The 18,973-nt window shown below is 33.2% G+C and overlaps 2 protein-coding genes across 2 annotated transcripts in view; both read right to left on the bottom strand.

Moving 5' to 3' along the window:
- The window catches only part of LOC127701324 (mitochondrial ribosome-associated GTPase 2-like), a 560,717-nt gene that overhangs the window by 505,782 nt on the left and 35,962 nt on the right, over positions 1 to 18,973 (bottom strand). The gene's annotated exons all lie outside the window — the stretch shown is intronic.
- On the bottom strand, positions 7,204 to 10,856 carry LOC127701333 (uncharacterized). Its single transcript, XM_052205224.1, has 3 exons — positions 10,809 to 10,856; positions 9,811 to 9,892; positions 7,204 to 9,209 (listed from the first exon to the last, which is right to left on the bottom strand). Exon 3 carries the CDS (start codon positions 9,157 to 9,159, stop codon positions 8,167 to 8,169), a length of 993 nt encoding a protein of 330 aa, XP_052061184.1. The 5' UTR covers positions 9,160 to 9,209; positions 9,811 to 9,892; positions 10,809 to 10,856; the 3' UTR covers positions 7,204 to 8,166.

Genomic DNA, 18,973 nt, shown 5'->3' with positions numbered 1-18,973 from the left:
AATCCATATTAAAACACAAATTGGTCTGGTATTGCACTTGTAATACGCCTGATGAATCAAATCAAGCAGGAGTTGAGCAAGAAAATTGGTTCTAACAACGTGATGGAAAGTCCCACCGGTCTCCATTTCCGGTTTTATGTCATGAAATGAAAATTGCACTTAATCTATTCGATTCCTTCGAAGGGACTTTTTCTGGATATACCTTTAACAGGAAGCCTCGTACCCAAAATTTGAAAGCCTACCTGAACACGTAAGGGGCTTAATGACCAAAAGGGACATAAAAAGAATAGCCAAATTTATCTATGGTCAACTTTGCCTATGGGGATAAGAACCTCAGATTCTTATTTATAATTTCTAAATCTATCACGGAGAATCGAAGAAAGGTATATTTAAAATCTTGTCATTACCGTAGCACGGACTACTTAAATCTATCTGAGATGTGCATAACTTTTTATTCATATTTCATCAATTCTAAGTGATATAGTTCTATTTGATTATGAACATTTATAATGAATACCCTCATACATTAATCTTTAAACATACATTAAATTATCTTTAAAAAGTAAAATTAAAAAAAAAATACCGAACTCCAAGGAAAATTCAAAACGGATAGTCCCCTTATCAAATGGTCAAATCAAAAGCTCTAACACACATCAAAGGAATGGAAAACAAATGTCATATTCCTGACTTGGCATTTCCTTGTCAAGTTATGTAGAAAATGGTAGATTAAACCTGGTTTTATAGCTAGCTAAACCTCTCACTTGTTTGACAGTCGCGTAAAATTCCATTGTGTAAGCAAAATAAACAGACATAAAAGGTAAAAATGTCAAAAATTGGGGAACAGCAGTCAACATTGTGTTATAATCTTAAACACTATAAAAACAAATAACTACTAGTATTTCAACAAAGAACAACAAAATGGCATATAGACACTCTATAGACAAAGTATATAAGCAAAAATGAAATACGAGAATACGGGCAAAAATGACCATAGCACAATAACACAATGGCGGGATATATAAATACCTAGCCACGCCTAAAGTATATACCAAAAATGGACTAAACAGTAAAGGTCAAAAATGTATTAAAGACAGATAAAAAGAACACTATAACGCGTAAATAAGATGATAAACAACGTCAGTACCTCGAATCTTTAGTCAAGGCTATCATGTATTATTTATGATGTTGATACGGAATATTTATCAACAAGGTCTTGGTATCTTCCGATGAACTTTTTCAGAAAAAGGTCGAGATAATATATATAATTATAATTTCAAAATTAAAATCGTCTCGTTTGTCATAGAGTCTGGCACTTGTGTCAAATTCGAGGTAAAAGTCTAACCTACATTTAATTTTACGAAGTTTACAAAAGTGGACTCAAGCTGTTCCATATTACTGAGGTGGGAGATTTGGTGCCCGATACCGTTGCCTAGTTCAATTTTTTAAAAATCCGATATTTTCCAGAGTGGTTTCCTTGTGGTTTTTTATCCATTGTACAAAATTACTTCGACAAGACACAAGGGCCATCAAAAGCATAAGTCAAATAACGAAAGGCAACATCATGGCAAAACGATGAAAGGATAAATAATAGTCCATAATGCACTACAAAGAGAACTTCAGAGAAGTCTTAGCACGACGATCTTCCATCAAAAAGCATGTGTTAACTCGGAAGGTCAGGAAGGGTCCCTATTACCTGCTACACTAGTGTTAAACGTCAAGAGAAATCATCGATAAAAACAGATTATAAATATTTTATATACCATTATTTATAATTAAGTCCATATATATATATATACATTTTAGGTGGTATGCATATTAAACAATTATACTCTTATTTATAATGTTCAGGCTCTCAAAAACGATAGGTGTGTTTTTTTTTTATTCTACAGTATGGAAATCCGTGTATTACATTTGTGAAACAATTATCTTTAAGTCTAAATTTGTACACCAAAGTTTATAAATCTTGGATTCGTCATTGACCTATAAACCTTCGAGCAGATAAGATATGTTCTAAACACACGAATTAAGTGGCTAAAATCAATTGTTTAAAAGAACGATAAAGTAGGCCATATAGTAATAGGGACAGCCAAACTGATTTTTTAAAAGAGGGAGACGATACCAAAGGGGCAATCAAAAACTATAAATAAAAAAAAAACAGATTACACCATAGATTGGTTCCCTGTCCTTTATATGTTTGGCTCTGACAGATATACACAATAAGGGTGTCTCAGGTACCCGTATGTTGCAAGGGAGAGGACCAGCCTAATAACACCATAGTAAAAGAACGATGTCCACGAAACACTTGACAGAAAATAAGAGATAAAACAATATTAAACCCACTAAAACCTGGAGTCGAACTCGGGTGCCTCGGAAGAGCTAACTATATTTCGACGCTGAATGTTTCAGAAAGTATAAACCTTTAGAATAATACACAAACGAGACAAATAAAAAAACACAAAAAACCTGTGATGTATACACAAAGACTTAGTTTTGGGCAATTTAACTCCCATATTCAACTTTGTGGATGTGAACAAAAAAAAGATATAGGGTATTCACCAAAGAGACAGCAACACAAACACACAAACGCATAAATAACATCATAGAAGATGAATATAAGGCCTTCAACAACAGACATGTGTCTGTACTATATGTCAAGCCTTAAATCGCAGAAGTCTAAAAAAAATGTGAATAATTTAACAGGGATTTTCAAAGGTCTGTCATAAACACTGAATCCCACAGACACAATTTAACAAGACAAAAAGAAATAAAAAGAGACAACTACTGGGAAGGTTCATAACATGGGACCAGCATACGAACATGTGGATGGGCTAAACTATCAATTGTCATTGTAGAAACGTTTTAAAGCATGGGAAATTGACAAATTTTTATGACACCCATGCACACCACCTTTTAATTCAAGTTCCTTCATGACCAAAAGCTTGGAAAGTCAAAAATGTATAATGTATAACATTTTGAACCACCATGCAATATAATAGCTAAAACATTAATAAGATCAACTTTGGCTGAGGAGTTGCAACCATTGTTTTTAGGACAAGTACATTTTATTATGCACAAAGTGTGTTATCTAAATGGGCCGATAACGAAACACTGACTACTGGTTCATTCGAGACTTGATGATAAACCAGCAGCGACACCCAGTGCTAGTAAAACAACATTTGATATGATATCTGTGCACACAAATTCAATACGTGTTGCTCAAAATCCTTCATCTGGTATGCTCATGATAAAATCTTTGGAAAAAAAATGGTCAGAATAGCAGCAGAACAGGTAGTAAAATGAAAAAAGATGTATAAATTTATGGGTTTATTCAAGCACTAGGATATAGCAGAAACCCAGCAAATGAACAATATGGTCCATCAAGAATGTTACCAGTGTCATGAAATCCGCGATCAACTTTCACCCATACTAGGTCTCCTTTATCCAGTTCTACTATTGCGATGTTCGATCCAAATCCATAATGGGTTTCATCACCAGCATACACATCTTGAATTGATACACCATTTCTTATTATTTGAGCTTCTATGAACTTTGATTTCATCGAAAGGAAATTAACAATAAAGACATAAAATCCTGTAGTTGGACTTTGAAACACACCTAAATTGCCATCAAGTGAGTTTGCCAGGTTTAAGTCGACATCTTCAAACTTAATGACCTCGTTGTCATTTAAACTTATATATCCTCGTACTTTTGCCAGGAAGGCCACATTAGTTGCTAGAAAGAAGCCCAAAAAAATATTAAACTGTTTTTTTTTTGTTACTTGATATATTAGCGCACCTCATGAATTCGTGTGTAAAAGAGGGACGAAAGATACCAGAGGGACAGTCAAACTCATAGATCGAAAACAAACTGACAACGCCATGGCCAAAAATAAAAAGACAAACAGACAAATAATAGTACAGATGACAAAACATAGAAAACTAAAGACTAAGCAACACGAACCCCACCAAAAACTGGGGGTGATCTCAGGTGCTCCGGAAGGGTAAGCAGATCCTGCTCCACATGTGGCACCCGTCGTGTTGCTTATGTTATTACAAATCTGGTAAATAGTCTAATTCGGTAAATCACATTCGTGAAAATGTAAGGGTATTGTAGTTACGACATAAGGAACATATCCGATATCATCTGTGAAACGGTAATTTACATAGAATGTTACTCAGTGCATATTCAGTTCATTTCTTTAGTATAAAATGAGAAAACAACACCATAAATTTCATGCTTCTGGATTTCCCTTCACCAGGAACGCTCAAAGACGAATATTTGAAAGCTAAGGATGTATAAGAACCGAAATAGTTAAAGATCCAAATGACCAAAAAGGACATAAAAATAATAGCCAAATCCATTTTAGGTCAACTTTGCATGACAGATTGAAACCGTATTTTCTTAATAATTTCTAAATTGCTTACATCCACTTCATTTGAACTTTGGTGGATAGTTGTTTCATTGGCAATCATACCACATCTCCTTATTTTTATATTAACAAAACAGAAAATCTTCAAAATGAAAAAGGGTTCATTGGTTAAGATTATACATTACAAGACATTTGGTGAAACTGTTATGAACTGACCATAAAACATGTTAAGATTCATTCGTCCTTTCCCTTTTTATGATCAAAAGACCACAAACTCCATTAAAAAACTTTAGTCGATTGTCAAAATCGAAAAGAAGTTTTCGCTTACCAATTTTGACATTGTCATAAAATTCATAATTATCGAACAGGGTAAAATGTACGGTGCGATAAGACCTTTAGTCGGCCAAATTATTCTTTGAAGGTTGTACATGCATGTACAGTATACATATATGCTGTTAAGGTTAACATGATAAAAAACAACGGGTAGTTTAATGTGGTGCTTTGCTTTTGCGCCTTTTGGTATTTCATTTACGCTAAAAATATCTTTCATTTGCGCCAAAATGATACAGTTCATTTTTGCGCCAATAATACATGTAAATAGTATTAATAATAGATCAATATTAAAAAGAGACTTTTAATCATAATGTTGCAACAAAGTTGAGATAGCATAATATAAAATATTCATTGAATTGAATTTAATTGAAATAAAACCCTGTGGCGCAAATGAAATACTGCGTTTTTCAAAAATTGGCGCAAATGCGTTTATTGACTACAGTATAGCAATTTTGAAAACATGAATGAGCATATCTATTCTTACTACAGAAAAAAGAAAATACAAGGTTTTGGTCGATTTTCTAATAATTAAGAAATTGTAAATACATATAGTGTTTTTCAGGACAAATTCTTAAGATTGTATGATAACTTCAATTTTTATACCAAAATAGAGCCATTGACACACCCCTACAATCCTTATAGTCGACTGTATACATGTGTTCTATCAAAGTCATTCGAAACGAGTATCTTGTAAACATAATGTTAAGAAAATCATTGAATTAATGCATGCATATATACTTAACTAAGTCCTGTATGCACGTTTTTTTATATTTATTACGAACTACTAACGTATAATCGACAACATATTTACTTCAGTTACTGTTGATCGCCTACTATTTACATTTCGGTTTTGTTGCCGATGTTTACCGGACTGTGACCTTGATAAACAATCAACACAGAATTGTGGACCACGTGAAAAATAAGTAAGTTGATAAAGCGATGATAATTTTTTTTATATTTACCATAATTCTCCATTTGTTAATTAAACTTTGCCATAACAGTTGTTCGATTATTTGGTGTATAACATTGTTCTTTCAGAATCAATTAACATAATTTACCATCCAGTGCACGTTTGTTTACATTCGTTTAATCACGGGTTTCCCCTCGCACTTGACCTTTGCGGTTGTCGAAGTTCTAACGAGAGGTCTCGTGGTTAAAATCACTGTATACGGAAAAGCTATCGACAAATAAGAGTACGGGAAAACACTAATTCAATAGCAGAACATTTCAGAAGATTTTGATAAGATTAAGGATTTTCTTTTACAAGAAAGTCCATGTACGCTTGCTTTATAGTACAACTTAGCCATTCAGGTATATATAGGGGAACATAGGGTAACTCGCCACCATAAGAACTATTCAAGCTACTGCATCTTCCCCTCGCAACTTTCGTGAAACGTTTTCATGTGATACTCAAGTGTATACAGAGTTTTACAAATACCAATAGCAACTGTATGTTTATATTCAATAATAAGAGCCAAAACTTGAATGACTTTTCACATCTTATGTGGCGAGTTATCCCATGGATTTGGGGTAACTCGCCACCATATTTCGAATTGTTTCGTTAGCCTGTTGGTCTTGAGTGACAGTTATTTCAAAGAATATTAAAACAAAAAAATATCACAGATATCCAAAGTTCACTGTTCAAAAAAGTCAATTGAATAGGTGGAGGGTTGGCCTTCGAACTACTCTAACCCCGCAACATTCTGTATGTGCCTGTCCCAAGTCAGGAGCCTTTATTTCAGTGGTTGTCGTTTGTTGCTGTGTTACATATGTTTTTTTCGTTCATAATTTTGTACATAAATTAGGCCGTTCGTTTTCTCGTTTGAATTATTTTATTTGTCATTTTTTTCATTTAAAATAATTTAAGGATATTTATAGGTATATTGTAAATGAAATTCTTCTCAATATGTCATTGAAAGGAGTAGGTTCAGTAAGACCCCTTTTTGGCCCCAAAATATAGCAGTTTTACAAAACTGTTAAAATGTAAACTTTTAGCTATTCATTTGAAAGTAGAATACTTCTGTCACATACATATGGGCTGTTTTTGATAATACAATGCATATTTATCGGGTACTAGCATCATTAAGTCATGCTAAATTACTGAAATCTTCATAATTTTAGCATTTGAGTTAATTTTAGATGGTTTCCGTCTTAAATGGACGTGGCCGCATTTGTGTTCATTCTTTATATTTAAATGTAAGTTGTATTTGATGATAATACATAACATATATAAAGGTTGAGGATGAACACGGATGCGGCCACTTTCATTTTTGACAAAAACCATCTGAAAAGTGACATATTATGGCATATTTGATAGATTTATAACATTTAAGCTTGAATATGAGCGTTTTTAATGACTAAATCAGTTCAAATCTTTCACATAAATAAATTGATTCTACTAAAGTAGACACTTAAGTGTTTAAAAAGTGTCCAAAATCTTTCATCAGATGAACCTGAAATTTGGGGTCAAAATCAGCCCTTACCGGACCTACTCCTTTGTATTGTTAAACTGCAATCAATCAAATAAAGCCATGGTTTTTTATTATGAAAAACGATTGTTACTCTCGGTTGGTACAGTTTGGTTTAGGGCTTTCTACACTTGAATTGTCTCAAATTACTTCCAAATTTTCCAGTACAGGATTCGTGATACCAGTCTTGGCATTTTGTACATTTGACCCAGTCCTCATCATCACTGTTGTCGTCAAAACAGTAACCGTCACAAAATGCACAATATAAGCTATTATCTTTTTCGTTATCTTTGTCATCACTGCTTTTTTTTCAAGAGGTGCCTTTTTAAGATTTTTTTGCAATAGTTGTCTTCTTCGTTGTTCGTTCAGAACTTTTTGGCTTTGTTAGCAAATTAATTAGTTTTTTTTTTCTCTTCTCATCCCGATTGCGTCTTTTTTCTTCCTTTTCTGTTTCTTTCTGTTTCTTCATTTTTATTTTCTCTTTCATTTCTATGAGGTAGATCTTGTCAGTTAACAGCCTTGCTGTTGTTATTCTTTTAGTTTTTTTCTTTGGTTGATTTTTCTTAACTTCGGGAATTACTAAAATTTCATCAAAATTCTCCCGTTCAGAGTTAGTATACGTAACTGTATTTACTGTCATTTCTGGTTGGTTTCTAATAGCGTCGATCATCGGATATGTTGGACGATCGGGTACTGCATGAACATCAGCGACGACAGCGATGGTGTTTGTCTGTGTTTCTGCAATTTCATTTGGGGTAGATTGTGGCATTTCAACCATAGGTGTACTACGGTCTGTATTTTCATTTTCTGGTATGTCCTCCGTTTGTGGTGACTTGGTATCTAGTACAGATGTTAAAAACGGTCCATACGCTTCTGCTGGTATGACTCTTTGATTAAAGGGATAAATTCCAGTAGAACGAAAACCGCTAAAAATGTTAACCATATTCATTGAAGACTGAAATGCGGTATTAAATAGTCCACAAAAGTCATACCTTGTTACTTGTCTACTTGATTGTCTCTCATAAATTTCTGACATTGTTTGTTGTAACTTGTCTTCATTGGTCCGAAAATAGATCTGTCTAAAGGCTGTAGCCAGTGTGTAGTATGTGGGGGGAGACAAAACATTTCAATCTTGTTCTGTTTTGCTTTCTCTAAAGTATCAAAATTCAGGTGTGATGCATGACCATCAAGTATCAAAAGAACGGGTCTGGCTGGTGGCAATTTTTTCAAGAAGATGTTAATGAACCACTTGTCAAATAGATCACTGTCTATAAATGAGGATTTGCTACATCCAAATTCTGATCCAGGTGGTGCGTTTACTTTCAGAGCTTCACTTACCCGCTGCCCTTTAAAGATTATTATAGGCGGTAAAACCCGTGCCTCAGCATTGACACAACAGAGTACTGTTACATTTTCACCCCTTTCTCCGCTTGTTTTTGCATATATCCCTCTTTTCCCTCTATTCCCGACAATCTTTTCTGGGTTGTGTACGGTGCTAATTCCCGATTCATCTGCATTAAATAGTTGTTGTGGTTTGTCTTTAACACCTAAAGATTCCATAACGGATCCTAGTTTTTCAAAATAATTAGCAACAATAGATGATCTCGCTGCACTCAATCCTTCTGGCTTCCTAACCGACAAAATTGGATGTCTTTCAGAATAGCTTATCCACCAATCATATCCAGCGGACTTCTTCTCTTCACTGAAGCCATGTATCCCAAGTTTGTTTGCTATCTGGTATGCTAGTTTCCTAATGTCAATCACTGTCAGCCCCAAACCCCGTTCTTCCATTTTCAAGATATAGCCGACTAAAATATTTTCTTGGTTTCTGTTCAAGATTGGTGGTTTTGTTGGGTGTGCTGCAGTGTCTTTCATATTTAGTCTCCCTCTAAGCGTCGACCTTGGAACATTATATAAAACCGATGCCTTCTTTTTGCCATTCCTCCTCTCACTGCCAAAATTGCATTTTCCATGGCTGCCATACTCCATTGTCCCTGTTTTGATGTCAAGCCTTTCTTTTTTCTTGCCATATGTATTTTCTGAAAGAAAAAAAGAATAGATCAATAAAAACCTACAATTTATTTACTAGTAAAGAGTTATTTAATATCTATTGTATATTTTAACATAATTTACGTGTAAAACAATATTACTGTTCTTTTATTCTTAAGGCTTATTTATATTTAAAAGGATCAATAGGCCTTCTGATAGTCTGTAATATAATCTGTTTAAATGTATGCACATTTATAGTTTTCATGATAATATAATCTGTGTAAATGTATGCACATTTATAGTTTTTACCATGATAAAGAGATGATAACAGGTTTTTTTTTATTAAATCGAGTTATTTAATTTTGAAAATTTGGAAACAGCTTTGGCAAGATTCTAAATTATCTAAATTAACCAAATTTCGTAACGACAAACGTGAATACAAAGGTAATACTTTTCAACATACATGTGTATAATTTGTTGAATATAATAATAATAATAATTAATACTTTATTTAAAGAGGGTAAAATCAGTAAAATATAACTTTGAGATGACGACACATGCGTCGAGTTCAATAATTTACAGGTTCTCAAGCAGTGGATAACATGGCAACATTATGAGAAATATTTTAATTCTTCATTTTTTATTACTTACAAGTTATGTCTTTAATATTCCGAAGTTTGTCAGCCAGGTCGTAAATTGATGCCATACTGTCTGTGTTCATGTGCAAATCAACCTGAATAAAAGATGGTTATAAAAATTAATTATATTGAAGAATAACTCAGGAATTTCCAATTACTTGAATGAGTCACTAGTTTTGAATACAATGTAAATATCGGTTCAACTGTGTATGATTTATAAATATACTATCTGTTCAATTTAGATTTTGTTGATTTTGTATTGTTTTTTTTTTGTAAATTATTGTCAAAAGCAGGGGCTTTGTTGCAACACCCCTGTGTGTTTATGTTTTTAATTGCCACATTTATCTACAGGTTCTCCGTAAAAAAAAACCCACTACAAACCGACAAGATTGGACAAAAAAAACCAATAAAAAATCAACAAAAAACTAAATTGATCAGACAGTATATTTATAGTAGATCTACACGTACTTGCCGACATATTCTGCATGTAAAATATGTGTTAATAACTGTTATACTTTTAATACATCTTATTATGAAATAAAGAATAATGAAATCAAAGACATATACTTTTATCAGTCATTTTGGAAACCTTGGGCATTCACTTTGATGTCAACTAGTTGATTACACACACGAATATTGCTGTGGTGAATTACCCGATCCACATGGGGTAACTCGTCACCTTTCGTATTTGCACGTTTTCTGTATTCATCGATATGAAATGGCACACCTGGGGCTTAAAATCATATAATGTAGATGTCGAAGACTTCGCTTGTCATTGATTTGATCACATAGAAGTTATTTTACGTCTTTACGTACGCAAAACATTTGGTTCTCAATGAAATAATTGATTTCCATTACACCATGACGTTACAAGTCACAAAAATGGCGGAGCTTTCAGCAAATCATGACCACGGTTGCATAAAGTTTACTACATTATTTCACCACACAATATGCTGAAATGTGGAGCATTTTTCTGTCTTACTATTTTTCCAAAGAATAAAATGCACTTACCTGTGAAAGTTTCTTTTTCAAATATCTTGACTCAAATGAGCTTGATGAAGACAAAGACGCGATGACGTAAATGACGGATGTTGTAACGTTCAGACGTAATCAACTTTATACAAAGAGAGACAACTTAAATATTAATGAATGACAGAGATGTAAAAGGTGGCGAGATACCCCTTATGGCGAGTTACCCCACTTTCCCCTAAAACATATTCAACTTTTGTTTATATGTTTCCATAAGGAATTTTAGTTGTGGTTTTGTTCTATTCCTATGCATTTTTTATGATTTTTACAAAACAACCGGAAGTATAAAAGCTTAATTTTGAATTTAAAAGCTTTTGCGGGACTAATCCTTAACACCTATTCAAATGATTAAAATTGATATCGTAGCCTCTAGTCAATTAATTGAAGATTGGTTATCATATTCTTTTTTCTTTTTGTACCTTCGTTTTGAAGGGGAAACCGGCACAAACGGCAAACCTCGGCCAAATACGAACTACTCTCCTTCAAACTTATTACATGCGTAATGCCATGATAATGGCCGATTAGAAACGATAGCTACTGATGATTACGTAAATTTAGATAACTTAGAAATTTAATCTACTACCGCTTGGGCAGAATGGAAGTTCAATTTAATAAAAGTAACAATGATGAACTGATGTGTACAAAATGAAATTAGTAGCAAATGATTCAGGAATATGTTCATGAATCTATCTTATTCATACGAATACTACTTAGAAATATGCATCGTTTAAATTTTTTTATCATGAATAAACACCTCTGTGAATATAAATGGTTTTTCTTTTACTGTGGATTCATTTGTATTCGTGGGATACTAATTTTCATTGATTGATTGGGTATAGGTAAACCACGAATTTAAATGTTCACCGAAATATAAAAAAATCTTATAGTCTTGAACTCGGACTTCAATTCAAATATGCACGAACATTCATTTTTTCCTCAATCCACGAAAATTCATGTTTTCCTCAATCCACGAAAAATTGTGTTTTCCTCAATCCAAGAAAATTGATTCTATCCTCAATCCAAGAAAATTCATGTTTTACTCAATCCACGAAAATTCATGTTTCCATCAATCAACGAAAATTTATTTTTTCCTCAGTCTACTAGAAGTAGAAACCACGACAATAAATGAATCCACAGTATTTTGATATGGAAGCAGGAACACATTTCTTCGACTGGTGTGTAAATGATTTGTATTTTTTAACGCAACTGTTTTAAGATTTAATCCACAAAAACTTTGTCTGCAGTAAAAGATTATACATGTTCATGTATGAATATTCAATTAAACGTTTATTTTGCCCTATGTTTGAGTTTCTTATAAATTGAACGTATCTCTACAGTAAAAACGAAAAAGGAAAACTTACGATTGGAAATAGTTATTCGCTTGTTATGAAAAGTTTCGTTTCCATGTTTGGCATCACTGTAATAAACATTCGCAATCTTCTTGAATACTTCATTGTCATTCTTTAGAAAACTAATCGTGTTTTTAAATTCTTCGTTTTCAGTTTGTAGGGATGACACCTTTTCTTTGAGCATCTCATTATCATTCATAAGGTCCATCATAAGTGTTTCAAGTTTATTCATTCTTTCAAGCAATTTATCATTTCCGACGGACCTGCAAAATAGTATAAATAAAAGAATTACGACATAACCTATTTTGATTTCATAAATATTGAAATATATCTGCCACAAAGATCAGTTCTTTCGAACTTTCGAATTTTTTGATAAGGATATGTTTGGCACTAACAAGTGTCATGTACTTGCATGTCATTGCTAAAGATTTCTCGCACGTTGTTGTAAAGGAGCCACAGTAAGTTTTATAGAGGCACACCACTAGATAGTCCTCCTGTTGGATTTAATGTTAAAAATGCGATTTTTGAAAAAATCTTACGAGTATTGTGATGATGCTCATCGTATAGAACAGTAAGTTCTTTACAATAAAATGACTTTTTTCTATCGATTCATTACCAAATAGGAAAAATAATTCAATTCTAAATATTGCCGCAAAAACGTTTATACTCAAAATTTCATGCGTACTACTTTGATGAGTCCCACGTTGAAACACATGATTTCTATGTGATGTAAGCAAGCGCTACTTTGGGTTTTATCCTTCTTTGCGAATTAAGAGACGTATGGACAATAGGATGGTTGATGAATTAGTCTCATACCAAATACAAGCACATATGGATTATTTAAGCTCTACTTTCGAAAACGCTCAGATTACTGTTCTTGATCTTAACATGAAAAGTATTCAAAATTAAGCAAAAGTTATTATAACTTACAGTACAGTAACACCAAGACGCCTTCAGGCTCCAACTCAATAATTCAATTATATTTAATTGGATCCCAATTATATTTGTGTGGGTTGCGCACCCAATTTTGGCAATATAATGGAACAATAAACAACTGTCATACAAGTGGGAGGTTTAGCTAGCAATAGAATTGTCTTTCCTCTTTTTGAATTTTCATTTGTGTTCGGTATTTTTGTAAATACTTCTTTAAAAATGGTAACTTCATCTGTGATTGAAAAAAAAGCATATGAGGAGTAATCAATTCATGATAAATTGCACCTTAATTTGTTGAAGTCCTTGTTGTAATTGTTTCAATCATTCCTTTAAATTACCTTCACAGTAAGAATTTTCAATACCGAGCGAACGTGTATTCATCTTCAACTTTATTGATCACACCTCGAGCATTACACAGTTAACAAAAATGTTCACTTGAAATGGAAGTGTAGAACTGAACCATCCTTAAACACTTTGATATAAAAAGAGTCGAAAGACACTAAAGTGACATTTAAACTCACAAGTCGAAAACAAACTCACAATGTCATTGCAAAAAACAAAAAACGGCGAAAACACAAACAACAGCACACAAAACACAGCACACAGAAAAACTAAAGACTGAGCAACACGAAACACACCAAAGATGAATTATGTGCAGACGTTAATGAATCTTCACATATTTATATATTCCCCACTCGCGACAAATTTAGTCCTGAGTAGATATGATCTCTGTCATTCCGAACGGTTCATGCTATATTCAAATTGTTAGTTGCTACTCTTTGACCTGAGCAAAAGACTTGAAACTAAGTCCCATAAAAATTATTGACCAAATCAGACTTGACTGCAACGTAAAGCGTAATGTGTATACAGACTGAATGTTTGAAAATTTTAGATTGTGTTCAGGACAACATTGATATTTTAGGTAAATATAAATGGTGATCATTTACTGGTATAGCAGAAGATGTTTTATTTCCATTAAATGAGCTTTCAAAGAGAATATTACAATATGACATTATTTAAACATATTGGTCCATACTACGTAATGGGTGATTCTTTGGTAAGATTTCGTTAAATGTTTATGCATCCCTAATAAAGATATTCAGATGCATTTCAATATGTTTATAGATAGAAGAAGATGTGGTATGAGTGCCAATGAGACAACTCTCCATCCAAGTAAAAATTTATAAAAGTAAACCATTATAGGTCACAGTACGGTCTTCAACACGGAGCCTTGGCTCACACCGAACAGTAAGCTATAAAGGGCCCCAAAAAATTACTAGTGTAAAACCATTCAAACGGGAAAACCAACGGTCTAATCTATATAAAAAACGAGAAACGAGAGACACTTATGAATCACATCAACAAACGACAACTACTGAACATCAGATTCCTGACTTAGGACAGGTGCAAACAAATGCAGCGGGTTTAAACGTTTTAATGGTACCAAACCTTCACCCTTTTTCTGAAACAATAGTGTAACATCACAACATAGAAAGACACACTTATGCAGTGTGTAAAACCTTAATAGGTGGGCTTTTGGTGAAACAAATAACTAAGTGGAAAAGCATGAAGTAATGGAGCACGTGAAAAGAATACAAATTATGTAAATGCAGAAAAGTTTTGAGTATTTTTATTGATACGAAAAATGCGGCAGGATAAGTAGCGATTGAATGAGACTTTTTTTCCAATCGCATCACTTGTGTGCAAAATATTTCTAAAATGTAATTACTAGTAATGGGTCAATCTCTAATTGTTGTTGATTTTATCAACATGTAGCATATTAAAAGCAAAATCTAAGAAACATCTTGTTTAATAAGGGCAACAGTAGTTTACCAGGTTTTAAATTTTGAACCAAATGATAAAAATTGATTAGAACTGATTAGTACCATGCAGAATAAGCTTGGACTCCCCATTTAAATTCTCAATTTCTGGACTCACCTTTAAGTATCTAGTGAGAACCCTGCCCCTGGCTATAGTTTTGAATCACATATAAGGTTGGATACTTTTCATGTTTCACGAGCAGAATAAATAATATTGAAATAGAGCACTTTCGATATTTAATTTTTTTTCAGAATATCTTGAATTTTGTAAGGGTTACAATTTCACATATTTGTCGCATGTTCTAATTCTATTTCAATGTTTATTATTATATATATATTGTTTTGGCGCAACTGGTTTGGATTTTTCCTTTAAAACTTTGGTGTAGATTCAGTCCTTTAGTTTGGGATTTTTGATAACCCCCTTCGCCTCCTCTTACGCTTTCCGTGGGGAGTTAAAATTGACTAATTTTTTAAAATTTGCCAAATTTATGTGTTGCAAATGTCTTAAATTAAATGCACTTTATCAATCTTTACCAATGCTTGAACACTGACTACATATGATTGATACCATCAGGGACGTGCAGGCCATCAGCTATGCCCAGGTTGCTACAAAAAGTTAGTCAATCTAGGTAAAAGATGTTGGGTTTTTTTTTACCTTAAAAAAAGAGAAATTTTTGCAACCCTCTCGCCTTTAATTCGGAAAATGACACTTTTTGCATAAACCACTATTTAATTCACCTGCATGCTGTTGACTATACAAACTAACAAGATATCGATATCTATGATTTATTAAACTAGTTTACAGGATAAAGAAGAAAACAGCAAGTTTGCACTACGAACTATTTGGAACATACTTGGTTCCATGATGCTGGTCGTGAATAAATTCATCATTGATACAAGGATGACTTTGACCCATACTTTTATCTCCTGGCTTCAGATAAATGCTCACCAAATTATATCCAGGGCCAAGTCCAGCAGTTGCTCTAGTTCCTGTATGAACATTTTGGATGCTAACGCCATTTTTTACTATCTGAGCCTGGATAGTCTTTTGTGAAAAAGTAAAAAATGTACACGAACCCATAATAAGCTTGTGTTGGACTTTCGAACACGCTTGTGTTTCTATTGTACGCACTTTCAAGGTTTAAGTTGATATCTTGGAAGTGTATGACTTCATTATCATGGACATTAACTAGCCCTCTAATGTGTGTATAGAAAGCAATATGTACAGGAAAAAACAGTGCACAAAGCAAAATAATTATTAAATTAATTAAAAGCAAAGACCTATAATTATTATTCTTTTGATAACTCAAAGTCAGTCGTTCTAAAGATAGATCCGCGCTACATTGTTTTTTTTTATGTTTTGTTTTGTTTTCTTTATTGATTCTTAATAATATCGTGATTTGAATGTTAAAACTCGAATTTTTCGAGTTTTTTATGTTACAATATTCATATGGAAGACCATTATAAAAAATGATATTTATCAATTATTGTTTCCCTTAGCCAGTCTTTACACTTTCTAAAGAAATACATGACAGTTTTCGCAAGCATTGCTGTTCTTGTGTAACCAAGGGTAAAACTCTATCTTTTATAATGGTAATACCTTTAGAATTGGTGCCAGTACTTCGGCAGGATCTGCGAATGTTCAGGACTATCTTATCAAAACACTTGGTCGGTGGATATCGGACAGGTATTGCCGTTATATTCGAATGTTCAAGGACACGATTCGGAAAGCACAGACGTCTTTGACATTGTCTAGTGATATCTGAGTCATTAAATATATGTGGATATAATCGAACTTGAATGTATGTTCTTTTACCAAACAACAGATGTACTTTAACTGTGAACTTGGGACCATAATTGAATATTAATTTATATGAATAAAGTTTACGTGTTATGAAATATTCAGCCTATCGAAGAGTTGCTGTTTTCGCGATACAATTTTTATATATATCGTTTAGCAGAAGAAACGATGTGTTTTAACGTTAAGCCTAATTTCTAGTGACAATTATCTGATTCGAATTAACCTGTTTCTTCGAATATCTAGACGTGTGGAGAGTGCTATTTTTCCTTGATACATGTGTACTTATCGTTTACTCTCATTTTCTGAACTCTTAACATACGGTTTTGCTGAGAAATATGTATTACAATTTAGAGCCGACTGCAGCAAACGTGACAATTAACAGATGTGAACTAAATAGTATTCGTTTCTTCATTGATTTTTTTCCCACATGCGACATAAAGATTCCCATATACCCCCTTTTAAGATTCCTCCTCGATTAATATCTTACAACTTGAGGAAATACTCAGCTGATATCATTTTTTATAATCTGAGCAATGGCCATTCGTTGCATTTCTTTTCACTAAGTCAGTCTTTTAAATCACAATTTTTAACCCCCAAGTTCTATCAACTTACAACTCACATTTCATTAGTTATACTGCAGTTGATAAGAAAAAATAATAATAAGAATAAGAATATTTATTAAATCCAATTAAAGGGCCCGTTTCCGAGCATATACATATATATATAGTATTAATTATACAGTAATTTTTAAGATATATTACATTAAAAATAAATGATTAAATAACTATACTCCATACCAGATGGTGTTTGAAAACTAATAAAATAGAATATTAACCCTCTCTAATACATAAAAATAAATAAACTACATCACTACTACATGTATATTTAGTTAGTTAGTTACTGGAATACAAATTTTGATATACATATGATATGATATGACACGTCGAATTTCCTGTCAACCACTATTTCGCAAGCATTCATAGTTCGCGCTAAACGCTTTACAACAGATCAGGATTCATGAATTCGGCGGAAAATATTTTTTAAATTAGCTAAAAATATTTTCAAAATTTGCTGAGATGATTTTCCAAGGGCATAACTATATTATTTCATTTTTTTTTTTTTGGTAATAAATTCTATATTTTTGTAATATTTGTCAGTTTTCTCTGTTGAAATTATTTGTTTTCTTTCCGACTTTTTGCCTCCATTATAGCACCACCAGCCACTTAATTTCAGACAGTTTATCCAACTTTCGGACGATAATCAATGATTTTTCTAAAAATATGTCGCATGTTATTTACAGTACACAATCTTGGAGAAACTTAGTGGTTATACATGAGTAAATCATGTATTCCCATATTTCATTAGTTTTTCCACCTGCTTCAGAAGGTTGATTATCTCTCCATGGAGAGGGTGGTGATCCTATTGTTGGTCATAGGGAAGCTTTGAAAAGTCGTGTGATTTCCATACATCCAGAGTACTAGGATGTCACTGTCTCCTCAACCTCATCGAGTACTTGCTCCATCTGATTTCATGACTTGCCTAGGTTTCGTTCAGTATGGTCAAGGATGACAAATACTTTAATGTGTCAAATCATGTTTTATCTTGCTGACATAAATAAGTATGATGCAGATAATCATTTAAGAAAGAATTCCGGTAACAAACACGTTGGCTTTGGTCCTCTACCTTGTATAAGTGATTTAGAGTCAAGGATTATCAGCTCCTTGAGTCCTCTCCAGGAAAGTATGCTCCCGCATGTGATAAGTCGTTTATCCCAATTCGTTAGGGCTAAATCTGGGTCTTGTCCCAGAGTTATGTCCAATGAGCTTTGCACAGGTGACCATTTTTAGAAGCTATAAGTGCCTTGCTCAATGACAAAGGTGAAGATTTCAATTAGCACAAGTCTCTCTTGTTTCAGGTGGACAAAAGCCTCAATGCTTTCCCAACTTCCGGTAAAGTTCAATGAACAATGAAAAAATTAAAGTCAGAAGAAACCTGCCTTTTTATTTTTTATTTTTCGAGCGTCACTGATAAGTCTTTTGTAAACAAAACACGCGTCCGGCGTACAACATTTCAATCTTGGTATCTATGATAAGTTTATGTACATCTAACAATCATTCCATACACCAAATATAGTTGAGCTATATTAGAGTATCTGAGATGCTGACTTGAACATAAAAACGTATGATAACCTTGAGCACTGATCCATGAAAGGAGGTTGAGGTTAGGTGAACCCTGCCCAGCGGA

This window comes from Mytilus californianus, unplaced genomic scaffold (genome assembly GCF_021869535.1).
Source record: "Mytilus californianus isolate M0D057914Y unplaced genomic scaffold, xbMytCali1.0.p SCAF_5, whole genome shotgun sequence".
Lineage (NCBI taxonomy): Eukaryota > Metazoa > Mollusca > Bivalvia > Mytilida > Mytilidae > Mytilus > Mytilus californianus.
Note: the sequence above shows the minus strand (reverse complement) of the source record. Positions and strands in the feature narration are given on the sequence as shown.

Excerpts from the sequence above, each read along its gene's own strand:
- LOC127701333 (XM_052205224.1), bottom strand. The coding sequence starts at position 9,159 with ATGGAGTATGGCAGCCATGGAAAATGCAATTTTGGCAGTGAGAGGAGG.